General features: G+C 42.7%; 5 protein-coding genes across 5 annotated transcripts; 3 read left to right on the forward strand and 2 right to left on the reverse strand.

The window, feature by feature from the left end:
• The first annotated feature begins 4379 nt into the window (after nt 1-4379).
• Nucleotides 4380-4889, forward strand: Tsp_04604 (hypothetical protein). Its single transcript, XM_003369131.1, has 2 exons — nt 4380-4492; nt 4589-4889. The coding sequence occupies exons 1-2, from the start codon at nt 4380-4382 to the stop codon at nt 4887-4889; spliced, it is 414 nt and encodes a 137-aa protein (XP_003369179.1).
• A 2063-nt stretch (nt 4890-6952) lies between these two features.
• Tsp_04605 (conserved hypothetical protein) lies at nt 6953-7792 on the reverse strand. The gene is given in 4 exon segments (XM_003369132.1): nt 6953-7169; nt 7188-7246; nt 7372-7521; nt 7610-7792. The coding sequence occupies 4 exon segments, from the start codon at nt 7790-7792 to the stop codon at nt 6953-6955; spliced, it is 609 nt and encodes a 202-aa protein (XP_003369180.1).
• A 1270-nt stretch (nt 7793-9062) lies between these two features.
• Tsp_04606 (conserved hypothetical protein) lies at nt 9063-9918 on the reverse strand. Its single transcript, XM_003369133.1, has 2 exons — nt 9239-9918; nt 9063-9201 (listed from the first exon to the last, which is right to left on the reverse strand). Exons 1-2 carry the CDS (start codon nt 9916-9918, stop codon nt 9063-9065), a joined length of 819 nt encoding a protein of 272 aa, XP_003369181.1.
• Nucleotides 9919-10538: 620 nt separating this feature from the next.
• On the forward strand, nt 10539-11933 carry Tsp_04607 (conserved domain protein). Its single transcript, XM_003369134.1, has 3 exons — nt 10539-10862; nt 11207-11514; nt 11747-11933. Exons 1-3 carry the CDS (start codon nt 10539-10541, stop codon nt 11931-11933), a joined length of 819 nt encoding a protein of 272 aa, XP_003369182.1.
• A 1295-nt stretch (nt 11934-13228) lies between these two features.
• On the forward strand, nt 13229-13675 carry Tsp_04608 (putative histidine kinase sensor protein). Its single transcript, XM_003369135.1, is given in 4 exon segments — nt 13229-13256; nt 13350-13477; nt 13492-13560; nt 13595-13675. The coding sequence occupies 4 exon segments, from the start codon at nt 13229-13231 to the stop codon at nt 13673-13675; spliced, it is 306 nt and encodes a 101-aa protein (XP_003369183.1).
• The last annotated feature ends 714 nt before the right edge of the window (nt 13676-14389 follow it).

Genomic DNA, 14389 nt, shown 5'->3' on the forward strand with positions numbered 1-14389 from the left:
GTAATTAATTTTATTCTGTCAGTATCAACAAAAGGGCATTAGTCGCCACAAAGGAATATCAGAAGTTGATCTTCGATTGTAGATAAAAATGTGAAATGAAGACCAAATATTGTTGCAAAATGGTTATTTAAACTGAAATTCAAAACTATCCAATTTATTTCCNATCTTTGGTTGTTGCGTTTGAGTTCAGTGCTTTGCGTTCCAAAGTTATTCGAATCATTTTCTATTCTGTTCCTTGTTATGGCTNCAGTACCCTGANTTACATGCTTGTACCAAATCGTTGCGGGATTTGGTCCAATTCGGTGGTATAGTAGGCAGGATATATAAATTAAAACGTGCCCGCAAACAGAAANTATTGGGGATNGTTCAAAAGTATGCGCTGAANGTACAGCATGTGTTCCTGGTTATTAACAATTACTTTATTTTGGTATAGGATAAAGAAGGCTGCGAGGGTGCAGTGTGGACAGATTTAGAAGTTCCGGCTGGGATCGATAGAAAAGATCACGTTGAAACCTGCTTGGTAGATGAGCACCTGGCCTATATAGACTGATGGCAACTGTAGAATCTTGGGGTACGGATGGTACATTCAAGGTTGTACCTCAATGATATCAATAGCATTTTACCATCCATGCCATTGTAGCGAGTAAGATGGTGCCAGTAATCTGTTTCGACGTACGGGGAAAGATATTGGCAAATAAGGGTTTATTTTTCAAGCTTCAATCAGCAAAGCGGCTGTCCTTAGCGTCAATCTTTATCCACAAACAATAATTTGTAATTTTGAAATCGCTCTGATACCACTTTGTTAATGTCATTCACTGATATGTTGTTTATTATTGTTGTTGTTGCTGTTGGGTAGTGAAAAATAAAAATCATTATTTAACTTATTTTTTGTATTGTTTTTTCTGAATTATTACCATCGCAATTGATACAACGTCACTTTGGTATAATAAAATGTAGAATAATGATAAAAATTTACTTCAGGAATGCTGATCATGAAAAAGTATAAACTTCACCACAAATAATATATTTAAATAAACAAAATTTCAATTAATGACAAAACTTTAAACAAACAATAAAATTTTGGAATAATAAATATTTCCATTATTGTTACGTCAATACTATTAAAGTTACGTAATACAAAATGGAATATTTGAACCAATGAAATTAAAAAATATTGCAGCTAATCACAAGGGAAAGATTTGAATCAATGAGCAATTAGATTAGGAAAACCAATACGACAAAGATTTGACGGTCCAATAAAATAGAGTGGTCAAAGACCAATAAGTGAACAGTGGGACCGAGTAAGAACATCCCATGATTTACTGTTCAAGTAAATTCCAATATCTATTTATATTTTATTCTACTTGAATATCTACAGCAATATTGTTATATAGTATAAAATGTGCAACATAAATTTTGATGGACCTGTCTTAAACTTGTTGGTTTTGCTTGTATTTTACTGAAAATTAGGTACTTATTTGAAAAAGTTAATGAGGCCGTAGATACGCTTGTTTCTAACATGTAACAAAGAATTCTGTTACCAGTGCCCCTGTGATACTTGTGTAAAGGACTGAGTCCAACGTGTAAGAACTGTATTTCTCTAGGCGACGAAGACAAAAAAGAACATTGAAGCTACCGTAAGCAGATGGATACTTGAAGATCCGAAAACAAGTGACGGTAGTACGTTGTTGGCATCGAGCGGAGCGATAGTGGTTGTTGTTCTTGAGATATACGGCGGCGGATCGGTGGTGGTCCTTGTTCGTATTTGTTGATAAATACTGTACTCTTGATCTGTCTTATGCATGCGAGAATGTTACCGGGAAAGCGTGAACTGGGGCCGGCGGTATCCAGACGGAAAATGTGATCGCGCGGACGAACCCTCCTGTTGACATCTTACGGTGGAGGCATACGTAAAGAATTGCGTCAAATGTAGTGAAATGGATGAAATGGTGAAAACGCGCTGTACTCTGTAATGTATCTGTACCGTTATTTACTGCTGCGTGGGACACGTTAACCGTTGACTTGGTTGGACCGATTCATTCTGCGCCATACGGACAATGGTTCGCTGTTACGTTAATTGTTTACTGCAACAAGTGGCCCGAAGTACACCTTTATTATGCTGTCACTACCAAGGTCATCGTCAACTTTTTGGAAGATGTTTTCTCAAGAGAAGGGTACTCTAAAGAAATCGTCTCCAACGATGGTGCTCAGTTTACTTCGGAAGAATTCAAGTCTTTCTTGGACAGACGTCCATTAAACACAGTAAAGCGTCCCTGCAAGCAAATGGAGGCGTAGAAATGAAGACTTGTGTGCAAGCTGCCATCCTTACGCGTTAAAGTACCCCTGATGCTTTGAAAACGTTCCTCAGGCTGAAGCCTTTGTACAAAATTGCACGTTTTCGCTCCGGCTAGCAATCGAGAAAGGCTTACAACAGAGAGTCTAATCCAAGCAGTAGTATATGAAGAAATGCGTTGATCAAAGATCAATACTCAGAAGGTATAGCTTCAAATGTGGTGATTACGTTCGTGTCCGTTGTCAAGGCCTATCTAAGAAAGGGTTTCGGTTTTCTAAACCGTTCAAATCGCTGAACAAGTTGAACCAGTCATTGTCATCGATACAAGTCAAACAATGCAGATTGTCGTCTTCATAGTGTGGGAAATCCAGTGACACATAAGAATAAATAACATCATTACCATCTGGGAACATAGAAGAAACTTGGATCTCCAAAAATGGCGTAGTGAAGAAATTATCGACATCGCTGAAGATAACGGGGAAACTGTCTGACTGCAAAAATGATCCCAAGACCAACACGCAGTATCACTGATATCTTTTCATCTTTTGCCTTATTGATTCCAACATCCATCGAAAATTTAATTCGAGAAATGGCTAATCTGAAAGGAAGAAGCCGCTCTCAGGAAACTTAGAAGCCTCTTGACGTGACTGAATTACTTGCCTGCATAGGCCTTCTTATATTAGGCGGAGTCTGCAGGTTTCGACGTGAAGCCACTGGAAGCCTGTGGAACGCTGAAAATGGAAGAGTAATTTTTCCAGCAGTCATGCTTCTGAAAAAATTCCATCTGATATCGAGAATGATAAGATTCGACGATCACAATTCCAGGGCGTTACGTCGCTGAAAAGACAAGTTGGCAGCAGTGAGAGTCATATACGATACATGGGGTAGCACTCCACCAAGTCTGTGCTAGGCATTTAAAAACACTACGATTGATGAGCGACTGTATCCATTCAAAGGTTGATGTCCCTTCAGACAGTGCAGTATGAAAGAAACCATCAAAGTATGACATAAAATTTGGGTAGCATGTTGTTCAAAATCAAGCTACGCATGGAACAGGCATATTTACGGTTTGGTACTACTCGGTCCCGCTTTTCTCTCATTGGTCATTACCCACGCTATTTTATTGGACCGTCAAATCTTAATCACAACTGAAGAGTTTGAATTAATGAGCAANNANACAAAAAAAACCNNTGNGACAAAGACTTCANTGNNGAATNAGNCAANGAAANCCANTNNGACNNAGANTTCNCGGCCAANTAAAATGAAAACCAATACAACAAAGATTTGACGGTCTAATAAAATAGCGTGGGCAAAGACCAATGAGAGAAAAGCGGGACCGAGTAAAACCACCCCGCATATTTACACTGGCAGGCCGCAAGTGGAACATCGTGAGAAGAGCCAATGCATGCGAATGGTTCTCGACATGACAAAGGGCCTAAAAGGTCATAATGACACATGCGACAAGTTTTTCACATCATACGCATTGGGCTTAGAGCTAAGAAAAAAAAGTTGACTTTGCTTGATACTGTTACGGAATCCAAGCCAGAGCAACTGCGGCAATTAATTTTCCTCGAGGCTGAGCAGTGAACTCTTCCACAATCGCCTTTTTTGAAGACTGCACCATCGTCTCATACATCCCAAAAAAGAATAAAAATTTTTCGTCCTCAGTACGATGCACAATAACACAACGCACAACAGCAATGGAAAAGATAGCAAATCTGATATTATTGTACGCGACATTCATGTCTGGATGTGGATAATTGTGTCAAAATGACATCAACGTATTCTTGTCCAAGAATGACAGCTCGATTAAGTTCACTGCTGTAATCACATCGTTGAGGACATTCTTCAACTGATCCGGGATGGTTTTCGCCATTAAGGCTTGGTGATGAATAGTGCAGTGTGTACCAATAACGTTTGGAGATTTTGGTTCAACTGAAGTTCAGTTCGACTTCATTTCATTTCTTCTTTTTCATTTAAATCTTCGAGTCGCTCTCTATCAGCAGATTCACAGAGCATTTGCCAACTGGGCTTCAACAACATGGGTTCCCTCCGTAGCGAGCAATGGATGTGAAATGGGACGGCAATGACGGCAGAAGATGACAGAGATACAAGGGGATTATATTGTTGCGAGTGGCCAACAACAACGACGACCAGAGTGACGTATGAATTCAAGCAACTGCAAAGCATTCACAGCAGGTGAAGCTGTCCTTTTCTGCTACTGTAATGAAAAACCAGTGAATGCGGTTGAATTGCCTGCACACACACATGGTGATGGGTCTAGTGAATTTCCAGGAGTGTTCGAGTTTGGCCTTGGATACTGTACTATGGAACAGGCACGAGTCGAGCTCTGAGACAGAGGGCTGTGCCAATATTTGGGAAACCGTTTCTTTTGGCATTCGCAATGCATGAGGCAGTGGAGAAAAAGCTGGAGCGGTATGTCGAGAGCAGTGGACAGATCAACTTGGGCTGCCCCAATCGTTATTGTCAAGAAGCCGGACGGCATGATTCGAATATGCGACGATTGAGCAACTATTTTTCTTGTTTGTCATTTTTAGAAGCAATTTTTTTGTTTTTCTGTGTACCATGTCATTAGTTTTAGGTGGTATATAAGCATCAAAGAATGTTGATAATTTTTGAATCACTATGCAGTTATTGTGATTATCACTCGATACTACGAGAGCTTTCGCTCATTCTCTAGCTCTAAGCTTTATTCAATGATATCTCATGTCATGTACTGTCTCCTTTCATTTTAAATAAACTTTGCTTCAGCAACTGAATATCTTCTTGATTTCAAGGGTTTAGTCTAGATCGGTCCCTCATTACTCTTATTGGTCGATGACAGCGCTGTTTTATTGGGCCGTTGACTACCGTTGGTGTATTCACCCTTATATTATGCAACCCGTTGTTGCTTTGCAGCATAAACCTTGTTTATCCGTCTTAAGTCACCAACGGTAGCGTTTCTTGATAGCACCTGTTCAGGGTGTCCATCACACCCTGTTCTGCTATCAGGACCTGGAGCAGCTCATACAACCTGTTATGACCTGTAGCCGCTTTTCAGTTGAGCTGATTATGCCAACCCTCCATCCAAGTAGTTATTGGTTCTGATATTTACATTATGTACATTCCAAAGCGGCAGTCGTTCATCGGTCATCCACTCCGGTCTATTACCGATTTCCCTCCTCATATATAAATCTGCTCCCACTGTTTGTAAATAAATCTGTTGCCTGCTGAAATTTAACAAGATTGGATGTTAACTTCCGGGTGTAATGCCGAAATACTGAATAAACTGTTTGAAAAATCTGCCACCTTGTAGCAACACTTCCAATATCTGGCTTACAAATGGCACTAATGCTAACGTTCTTCTAGAATACTATGACAGTCTTCTAGAATTCCAATTGTTACTTTCGCTTTGTCACAACATTGTAAAAGATAGCTGAGAAAGTGCTGGAGAGTTTCTGACAGCGTTAAGGTTAATGAAAACTGAATAGAAAGTTTTCAAAAAAAGGCAACAAAATAACAAAATTCCTTTGACGTATTGCAACAAGTAACTTCTCTGCTTTGGAGGCAGAGGTGCCTTATTTCTACTTAGTAGTATGCTGCAAAGCAGATATGCAAGCGTCAAAGCCGCATTATGTCGTTCGACGCACCTCATCTCACAAAGCATTTTAAGGTGGCCGTAGTTTTAGTTCTTAACCCTCTGATGGATTGTTGGCGTGGGTATGATGTTGGATTGTTGGGGTGTGGCACATCCTGATGGTCAATCCATGCAGGAAGAAATGGAAGCAGAAACGCGCATGAAACGCAGCGAGTAATGTAGGATTCTGGATTATCTAACAGCTGATGACAAATTAAAAATTGCCTATTTGTTAATCGTTGTCAAACCGGTCATTATGAAAAGTTAAATTTTTTTCCGGCTAAATCTATAAAGCTTTGTAAATTGCAAACCTGTCCACCTCTAACAAATTACTCTGCACAGAGAATGTTCACCTTGCACGGGTTCCATTGTAATCAGAAGCGAACCATATTTTCACCCTTTTACTAATTTTCTGTTCTCTCTACTTCAATTCGCTTTGATTTATCTCATCTCATAGCTGATTATTTGCTTTTGATTTTAATTAATCGAAATAAGTATAATTTAGCATATGAAGGTAGAGATCTCTTCCTGACACAAATTTTGAAAACAAACAATGGGTCTGCCATCGTGCACGTAATAGTTTATTATTATAATATGCCATTTTTATTGGGCAGCATTCTGATTTCTCATGCAGGAGGAAAGAAACACCGAACACACGAAAATTAGTTGAATTATAGTTCAAGTTTACCACAATATATATACATATATGTATGTATGTATGTATGAATATGATCATAACACAAAGTACATAAGAAAAAGAATGCGCTCGCCTACTTCCAATAGACTTTGCCGTGACTTCGCTTTGGCGAATTCCTGGCAAAAGCTGAGCTTCTTTCTGCGCACGGCAACCAGAACGCTTCTCTTTCAGCAAAAGGATTCATTTCAGGATTACTAACGGAAACCGAGATTGACATTTGTTTTTCTACTGTTCTCCATAGAGAATCTTTGCCAAGCGACTGAAAATCACTTCAAACAGAGGGACTCTCTCATGCACGCTGCTTTGAAGCAAAGGGAAAACTGCTTCAGACCTTCATAGTCATGTGCATCATCGAACAGTGCTGCTGAGCATTGTACTGAGCGTTCGATACAACTGACAATAGAACATTCCGTTTCTCTGTGGTTTGTAATTCTTTGATATTCACGCTTGTGCCGCTAACTGGTGTCTTGCATCGTGCGTATGACTCCATCCCTTCACAGGAGTTACACTTCGCGCCCGTGCCTTGATCACAATTAGCGTTCCTTCAGGTTTCGAAAAACATCGATACCACACATTTCATCGCACACCAAACGCAAATATAGTATGTTACCCTACTGACCTGAAAATTAAATTTTCCATTGAATAATTGACAACATGAACATGGGGTAACATCCACGTACTCGAAACCGCTGGAACGCTTCTATAATGATGATCGAATTGGCAAATAAAACAAGATTTACCAACCACAACGTTCGTAGAGAGAACCCTGTTGATGCGTCGTTCATCTTTCCTCTTAATTTCAATTTTTGCAAATACCAACAGGAACCGCCGACGATCCTCCATCGTATGTGCCAAGAACGAACCATATCCTACAGTTGCTTCCAGCACTCTATTCTACCGTAATCCTTCCATGATTTTCAAGTACCAATCAGTTCACTGTAGCTTCATTTTTCTTCTGCTTTTTCGTGATCTAGCCTAATACAGCAATTGTTGCACGTCCACCTGCGTCGGCTACAGTTATTTGAAGCTTTTGAACATTAAATCCAATACCTTCCACTATGCCCTTTTTATGAATGATATCGAACGATATGCAATCCAATGAAGGGGCACAACATTCACTGTCTCTCTGACACGTACACCACGCACGGCGCGCTGCTCGAACCATTTTCTTCGTGAATTTGACTTCGCTGGTTTCTGAATTTTTGCTTCTACTCCAAAGAATGATGACTGCCTTGACTCCACTTCTTCCTCGACAGATTCGCTGATAATCTACTGACTCCACTGTGTATCTATTGCTTTGTTTCTTTGCTCAGAGTGTTTTTTCGCTTATTGTCTCGGCGTTTTCCTGATTGTTGATATAGGCCTCTGGGATTAGCTTATCGACGAATAGCCTGCGTTTACGTACAATCAGGAGGTTGTGTCGACAGTGTTGTTACATTTAGATACTATAAATAACTTCTTTGCCCGAACGCTAACAATTGACTCCTGGCAAACACTACGTTAAAAACTGGAAATAATTATCATTCAGCCAATTATCTGTTCTCTGCTAAAAATAATTGGTAAAAATAATTGGCAATCGATATTGCCAGCGTGTGTTGGAAACTCTCAATTCCTGGAATTGGGGTATATTTCGATAGCAATGAAAATACGTCATTGCGCACGAGAAGCGAGTATACATATGAGAGAAGAAGAGCAGTTAGTTAGTTAGCCAAAGTGAGAGAAAGAACTCCGTGAGAGTGAAAAACTCTGTGTAGCAGAGCGGTGCAGCCAGTCGTTTGCTTGAGCGTTGTTGTTGTTGAATTCGTTGAGTAAAACTGTTTCTCTTTGATTGTCCTTATTGCTGAGGGCAATAAACATCTGCGGACCGATATTTTCTTGGACGCAGTAGATATCATTATTAAACAAAGAACCAGAGAAAGCTTATTCGTCACGAGGACGAATAAGACGCGAATTACTACAGTCAGTATTGGAACCTGATTGTTAGTTATTAAAAGTGTAGTTTTTACTACAAGTGTCTTGGCGCGATGTGCGACCACACTGTGTAAAACTGGCGCGAGATAGTGCGTCGTCTGACAATAATGATTGCACCATGGCAACAATAATCTATGTAATTATGACTGGTCCGTTCTATTTTTATCAATACAGTATACTTACAGTTATTTTCTGCTGTTCAGCTTTTATTTCTATGAAAAATTATTAACTGAATAATCAATGCAATTTTACTTGGCACATTTATGATCAATAAGGCTAATGTTTACTCATGCTTTTTTCATTTCTTATTTATATTGTTGTGGACAACGTTTACTTTATCGAACACACTAACTATATATAGCAACATCAACAATACCGTTTCGTGAATTACTAATGAGTCGGTATCAATGTAGCATTAAGTACAGTATGAACGATTCTGCTACACAGTCCTCCCCCAGATGAAGTCATGATATGACTTCGATCGGTCGCGCAAACGTGACGCGACGACGCTTCTGTGAACTACTTCGCGGTGGACTGAGCTGCATGTTGCGAACGTGAGGGGCGTCTCCCGAATCCAAAAATGCCGGCTTCACTCTGTCAAGACTGATGATGTTCTGGCAGCAGATAATGATAGTTTTACCGGCGCAGCTCAGCACCAAGTACGGTCCGTCGTACGTCGGCTATAGGGGTGGTCGTGGAGCGATGTTCCGCACGAAGACGTGCGTGCAGTTCTTCAACTCTATCAGCAAGAAAAATTTCCGCGACCCTGCGGCTCTTAACGGTGTCGGTCGAATGGAGTCGTAAAGGATCCGTAGGTGGTCGCTGAGAGCTGCGGCGTTCAAGGGGAATGTTTTGGTGAAGAATACACCAGGCAGGCGTAGCGGCGATCCATAAACCAGTTCGGCCGGTGCGTGCCTGAGATCTTCTTTCACGCTGCTGCGGATGCCAAGCAGCACCAGGGGAAGAGCTTCGATCCACCGATGTGAGTGATACGCGTGCGCTGCTAGGGCGGTCTTCAAATGTCGATGGAACCTTTCGACCATTCCGTTGGTCTGTTGGTGATATGCTGACGCCGGTGCCAACTTGATACCAAACGCAATGGTGATTTCTCGCCACAGAGCACTCTGGAACTGCCGGCCTTGGTCGGTGGTGACGATGGTCAGAATTCCAAATCCGGCTACCCACGCTGACAGGAACGCCCGACATACGGTATCGGTGTTGGTTAAGGGCACTACCTCCGGCCAACGGGTGAAGCAATCTATTACCGTAAGCAGGTGGAAAATCCGCGCGACGGTGGTAGTGGGCTGACGATGTCCACATGGACGTGATCGAAACGTCTATCCGGCACGGTGAAAATTTTGAGCGGAGTTTTCGTATGCCGGTGCACTTTCGTGCGTTGGCAGGTCAGACAGCTTCGTGTCCAACGCGCGACGTCTTTGTTCATTCCTGGCCATACGTAACTCTGTTTCACCAGTCGTCGCTAGCCGCGGATGCTGGGATGGGGCAGACCGTGGAGTGTGGAGAAAACTTTGCGGCGTGAAAGCTGCGGCACGTAGGGACGAGTCTTGCTTTGTGCGATGTCGCACCACAGGACTATATTGGTTTCTTCCAGCTTGATTCGGCGCAATCGCAACGAACTGTAACGTCTGACAACCGGGAACTCAGGGTCGGCTTGTTGAGCGTCAGAGAGCTGTTTCACGTTGACCGAATCCAAAATGACAGAAAGCGAGCCTACCGATGCTCAGGACAACAAGTTGGCAACGGTATTCTGTGTTCCCTTAATGTGGCGCATGTCGCTGATAAAGGATGTTATGTAGTCTAGCTGGCGCACTTCACGCGGATTGTGACTGCCGGTGCCACGTTGCACTGCTTGCACAATCGGTTTGTGGTCGGTCAAGACCGTGAACTGCTGCCCTTCTAGCCAGTATCGGAAATGACGAATGGCTAGGTATATGGTGAGCAATTCCCGTCCGAATGCGCTGTATCTCATTTCGCGCGGTTGGAAACGACGTGAGAAGAACGCGAGGGAAGACCAACGCCCTTTGTGTCGTTGTTGCAGTGCCGCACCGGCTGCGTGGCCGGACGCATCGACCACCAGTGAGAAAGCTGCGCCTTCTTGGGGGTGGCTCAACAGCGTCGCGTTAGCCAGTGCTTCTTTCACTTCGTCGAAAGCATTAACCGCGTCCTCTGGCAGTTTAAGATTCTTCTGTAAATCGTGCAAAGATGTCAACCTTTCAGCGGTGCCAGCACCGTGGCAGCTCGGGGTATGAAGTGGCGATAGAAATTCATACATCGGAGGAATTGGCGGAGTTCGTGCATGGTCGTCGGCTGACGGAATCTGCGTATCGCTTCGATTTTTTCTGCCAACGGCTTGATGCCTTGGCTGTAGACCGAGGAACTCATGGTCCGGAGCGAAGAAAACGCATTTTGCCGGGTTCAGCATTACGCCGTACTTTTCAAATCGCTGAAAAAGGGTAGCGAGGTATTTTTCGTATTCTTCCTTGCTGCGGCTTGCTACTAGCACGTCGTCCAAGTAGACGAAGCAGAATCGCAACCCTCTAGTCACTTCGTCCATAAAGCGCTGGAATGTTTGCACGGCATTTTGCAGACCGGACGGCATTCTCACGTATTCAAAAAGGCCGAAAGGTGTCATGATGGCCGTCTTCGGGGTATCTACTTCCGCCACTGGGATCTGCTGATAGGCGCGGATCAGGTCGACTTTGGAGAAGATCGTCCGGCCACCCAACTGCGTGACGAAGTCGTTGATGTTGGAGATCGGGTATCTGTCAGGCTTTGTCACGTTGTGGAGGCGTCGATAATCTCCACATGGGAGCCAGGTGTTGGGTTGTTTCTTTGGAACCATGTAGAGCGGTTACGCCCAACTGCTGCTAGATGGTCGTATGATGCTGAGATCCAGTAGGTTGTCGAATTCCTTTCGCGATAGTTCCAGCCGGTCAGGCGGTAGCCGTCGTTCGACGGCTGAAATCATAAGCGCATTAAAACGGTTGTCGTCTCATTCACCGTACCGTTCTGGAAGGCGGCGCTTCAACGTTTCATATGGGGCATCTCCACCCGGTTCTAACAAATCGTTGACGTCGGGGGCAACTGAGTCCGGTAATGACGCAATGACGTAGTAATATTTTGTCAGCGAATCTGAAACATGCCGTAGCTCAAACGGAGCTTCAGCTTGCGTGAACCATAGACGTGGACTATGTTGCCAAAAAGTCGGTAATTTGACTGAAATGGCAACGTTTTTCATGTCAAGGTTGTCTTGTTTAACGGACATACGTGTCAGCAATTGTTATGGACAACGTTTATTCGGTCGAACACACTAACTATATGTAGCAACAACAACAACACCGTTTTCTGAATTACTAATGTGAAGGTATCAATCTAGCATTAAGTGGAGTATGAATGGTGACGCTACAATATATTGTCTTACCTCAGCGGTATACAACTGATTGGAAAATTTCGCACTACGTGTACGCACGTTCTAATAACGAGAGGTTTTCTTATGTAGCGGGCGCAGACCTAACTAACAAATCTGTTACCCCAGACAACGAAGAGATGTCCTGAGGTGCAACTGGTGGGAACAATTCTCGCCGAACAGCGCCATTCACTGACAGCCGGGCGCTGGCAGCTTGGTGTGAGGATGGAAAGCCAGTCACAACGAAAAACTCCTCCATTCGACAGGATCCATTTCTGGGGAGAATTTCGGGGTGGGCCGTAACAGGCATTTCCAATTCCCCTCACGACAATTTCCCGGACAGGCCCCCATTGTAACAAGACGCTCCCCGGGCGGGCTACTTCGTCGCCTCAACAGGGTTGCTGCCACAGTCATCGCCAAATGACGACGCGCCGGTGCTCACCTGCGGGTTCATCTCTGCGTTTGTATCCTCTGTCCGGTTACTACCGGTCCTGCCTCCCCTTTTCACTAATTCACGCTTTGTTGATAGAAATCTCCCACTCAAAACACAGAACAAGAATACAATATTTATTCGCAAATAACAACAACGACCACCACATTATATCGCAAGCGCCAAACTATCGCTGATCTGATGCCAATGATAACAACGTTTCACCGTAATCCTGCCAGATCATCAAGAACCGGTGAGTTTAGTGAATCTTCGTACCTCTTCCTCCTCTTCGTTATCCAGAAAAGCACAGCAGTTGTTAGTTGTCAGCCTGCGTCTGCTACAATGGACTTTCCCATAACGAGTGGTTTCCTAAGTTGCCAATGTAATTTGTAGGCTCGAAAGGCATCATATGTACTCATTTTTTCTGAGTCATGCTATACACTCAGCTAATTATGGTGTCTTGAATCGACATGTACAAGGCGGTTGCTACGGAAATAACTAATTGGCTTCTAAAAAACTAGATTTGTATTTTTTCCAAACATTTTATTTTGCACTCATTAGCGTACAGACGAATATTGTATATGTAGAACAAAGTATACAACTGTTCTGGACCGGTGTATTCCTTCCTACTCGATGGCTATAATCAAGCTCAAGTGGACTGTATGATTAACCTATGGTCGACTAGTTTGAATCGCTGAGTTCTATCTTCGATTGTATTGTTCCCGCTTTGAATCCGTGTCGTTTACCCAACGACTAACAATCTATAATCTCTAATGTTTCCAGTCACGTTTAACGTGATTGGTATTTTGTAATCGAAAGACCTGGTGGAATATGATGAAAACTATCTCGAAAGAGAATACCAACGCTTTATTTTACTGGAAACAAACTATACAGAAAACGACACGCACGAAAAGGAGACACAGACAACAAAACACTCGTCGAAAAATCAGTATTATTACAACTTCACACACACCCACACTGTTACTAAAAATATTTTCCTACTGTACGTTACTGATATTCAGGTTTTCATGTTCAGATGGAATCTGAAACAACAACAATGCGGTTCCAATTTTTGTCATCGATGATGGGGTTCAACAGAACTTCTGTGTATTTATAATGTGATTTTTATAATTTTAAAGTCCTTCAGCTGCCAAAACAATATCGAAAAAACTGCCTGTGAACCTGCATCAGCTGAATCAGCTCCTAGAAGAGATGAATAAGCTATATGTGACGACAGAAGAACTGAATTCTACCTTCACATCTCACTGATGTTTTTAGAGGGCAAGGTACTGTAGGAAACGTGAATACAAAGTTAATTGATTTCCGGTGTGTGGCCGCAGTTCCGTTTTCTTGTTTTGTTATTCTTGTACTCGCTCCATTGTTCTGTGTATAATAAAAATTTAACCCTTTGTGATGGTCCGTAAATATTTAGCGCCGATGAGCGTTAAATATACACTGCTTCCGCTGACGCTAACGAGATTGAGGATGAAATTTTAATATAGATGATTAGGTTCATTGCTGACAATAACAAGAAGAACAATTGAGAAAACTAACTAATAGAGAGGAAAGGACAAGCCACTGTAAGGTGATCACTCGAGGATCATGAAATGCAGCATTTTAATCATTTGTGACGACGGAAGAACAAAATTGTACCTGCACATCCCACTGATATTTTTGTAGGACAACGACAGTAGGGGACACCAGGTCAGAAGTCGGGGATTGTGTGCTGTGTAGCTTCTATTCCACTTTTCTTATTTTGTCGTTGTTGGATTCGCTCTTTTGTGCTTTGTCGAATAAACATTTAACCTCTCACGACGGTCTGAATCAGTATGGGCTGATGAGCGCCACAATTGGCGAGAGTGGCAGGATCGACGGCTCAGAATGGGTTAGACCGCAGGAGGTACTAACCATGTTATCGAACGTGGAGACCTGCT

This window comes from Trichinella spiralis (genome assembly GCF_000181795.1).
Source record: "Trichinella spiralis strain ISS 195 chromosome Unknown Scfld1557, whole genome shotgun sequence".
In the NCBI taxonomy this organism is placed as follows: domain Eukaryota; kingdom Metazoa; phylum Nematoda; class Enoplea; order Trichinellida; family Trichinellidae; genus Trichinella; species Trichinella spiralis.

Bases quoted from the DNA above. Each gene is read 5' to 3' on its own strand.
- Tsp_04604 (XM_003369131.1), top strand. From the start codon at position 4,380: ATGACGGCAGAAGATGACAGAGATACAAGGGGATTATATTGTTGCGAG. The intron at 4,493-4,588 runs GTGAAGCTGTCC...GTGAATTTCCAG, and splicing joins CTGCAAAGCATTCACAGCAG to GAGTGTTCGAGTTTGGCCTT.
- Tsp_04605 (XM_003369132.1), bottom strand. From the start codon at position 7,792: ATGGTTCGAGCAGCGCGCCGTGCGTGGTGTACGTGTCAGAGAGACAGT. The intron at 7,522-7,609 runs GTATTAGGCTAG...GGATTACGGTAG, and splicing joins GTGGACGTGCAACAATTGCT to AATAGAGTGCTGGAAGCAAC. The intron at 7,247-7,371 runs GTTGGTAAATCT...TTTAATTTTCAG, and splicing joins TTCTCTCTACGAACGTTGTG to GTCAGTAGGGTAACATACTA.
- Tsp_04606 (XM_003369133.1), bottom strand. From the start codon at position 9,918: ATGTGGACATCGTCAGCCCACTACCACCGTCGCGCGGATTTTCCACCT. The intron at 9,202-9,238 runs GTAAAACTATCA...GAACATCATCAG, and splicing joins CTTGGTGCTGAGCTGCGCCG to TCTTGACAGAGTGAAGCCGG.
- Tsp_04607 (XM_003369134.1), top strand. From the start codon at position 10,539: ATGGCTAGGTATATGGTGAGCAATTCCCGTCCGAATGCGCTGTATCTC. The intron at 10,863-11,206 runs GTATGAAGTGGC...GGCATTTTGCAG, and splicing joins CAGCACCGTGGCAGCTCGGG to ACCGGACGGCATTCTCACGT. The intron at 11,515-11,746 runs GTAGGTTGTCGA...ATATTTTGTCAG, and splicing joins TCGTATGATGCTGAGATCCA to CGAATCTGAAACATGCCGTA.
- Tsp_04608 (XM_003369135.1), top strand. From the start codon at position 13,229: ATGTTTCCAGTCACGTTTAACGTGATTG. The intron at 13,257-13,349 runs GTATTTTGTAAT...CAAACTATACAG, and splicing joins AGTCACGTTTAACGTGATTG to AAAACGACACGCACGAAAAG. The intron at 13,561-13,594 runs GTGTATTTATAA...ATAATTTTAAAG, and splicing joins TGGGGTTCAACAGAACTTCT to TCCTTCAGCTGCCAAAACAA.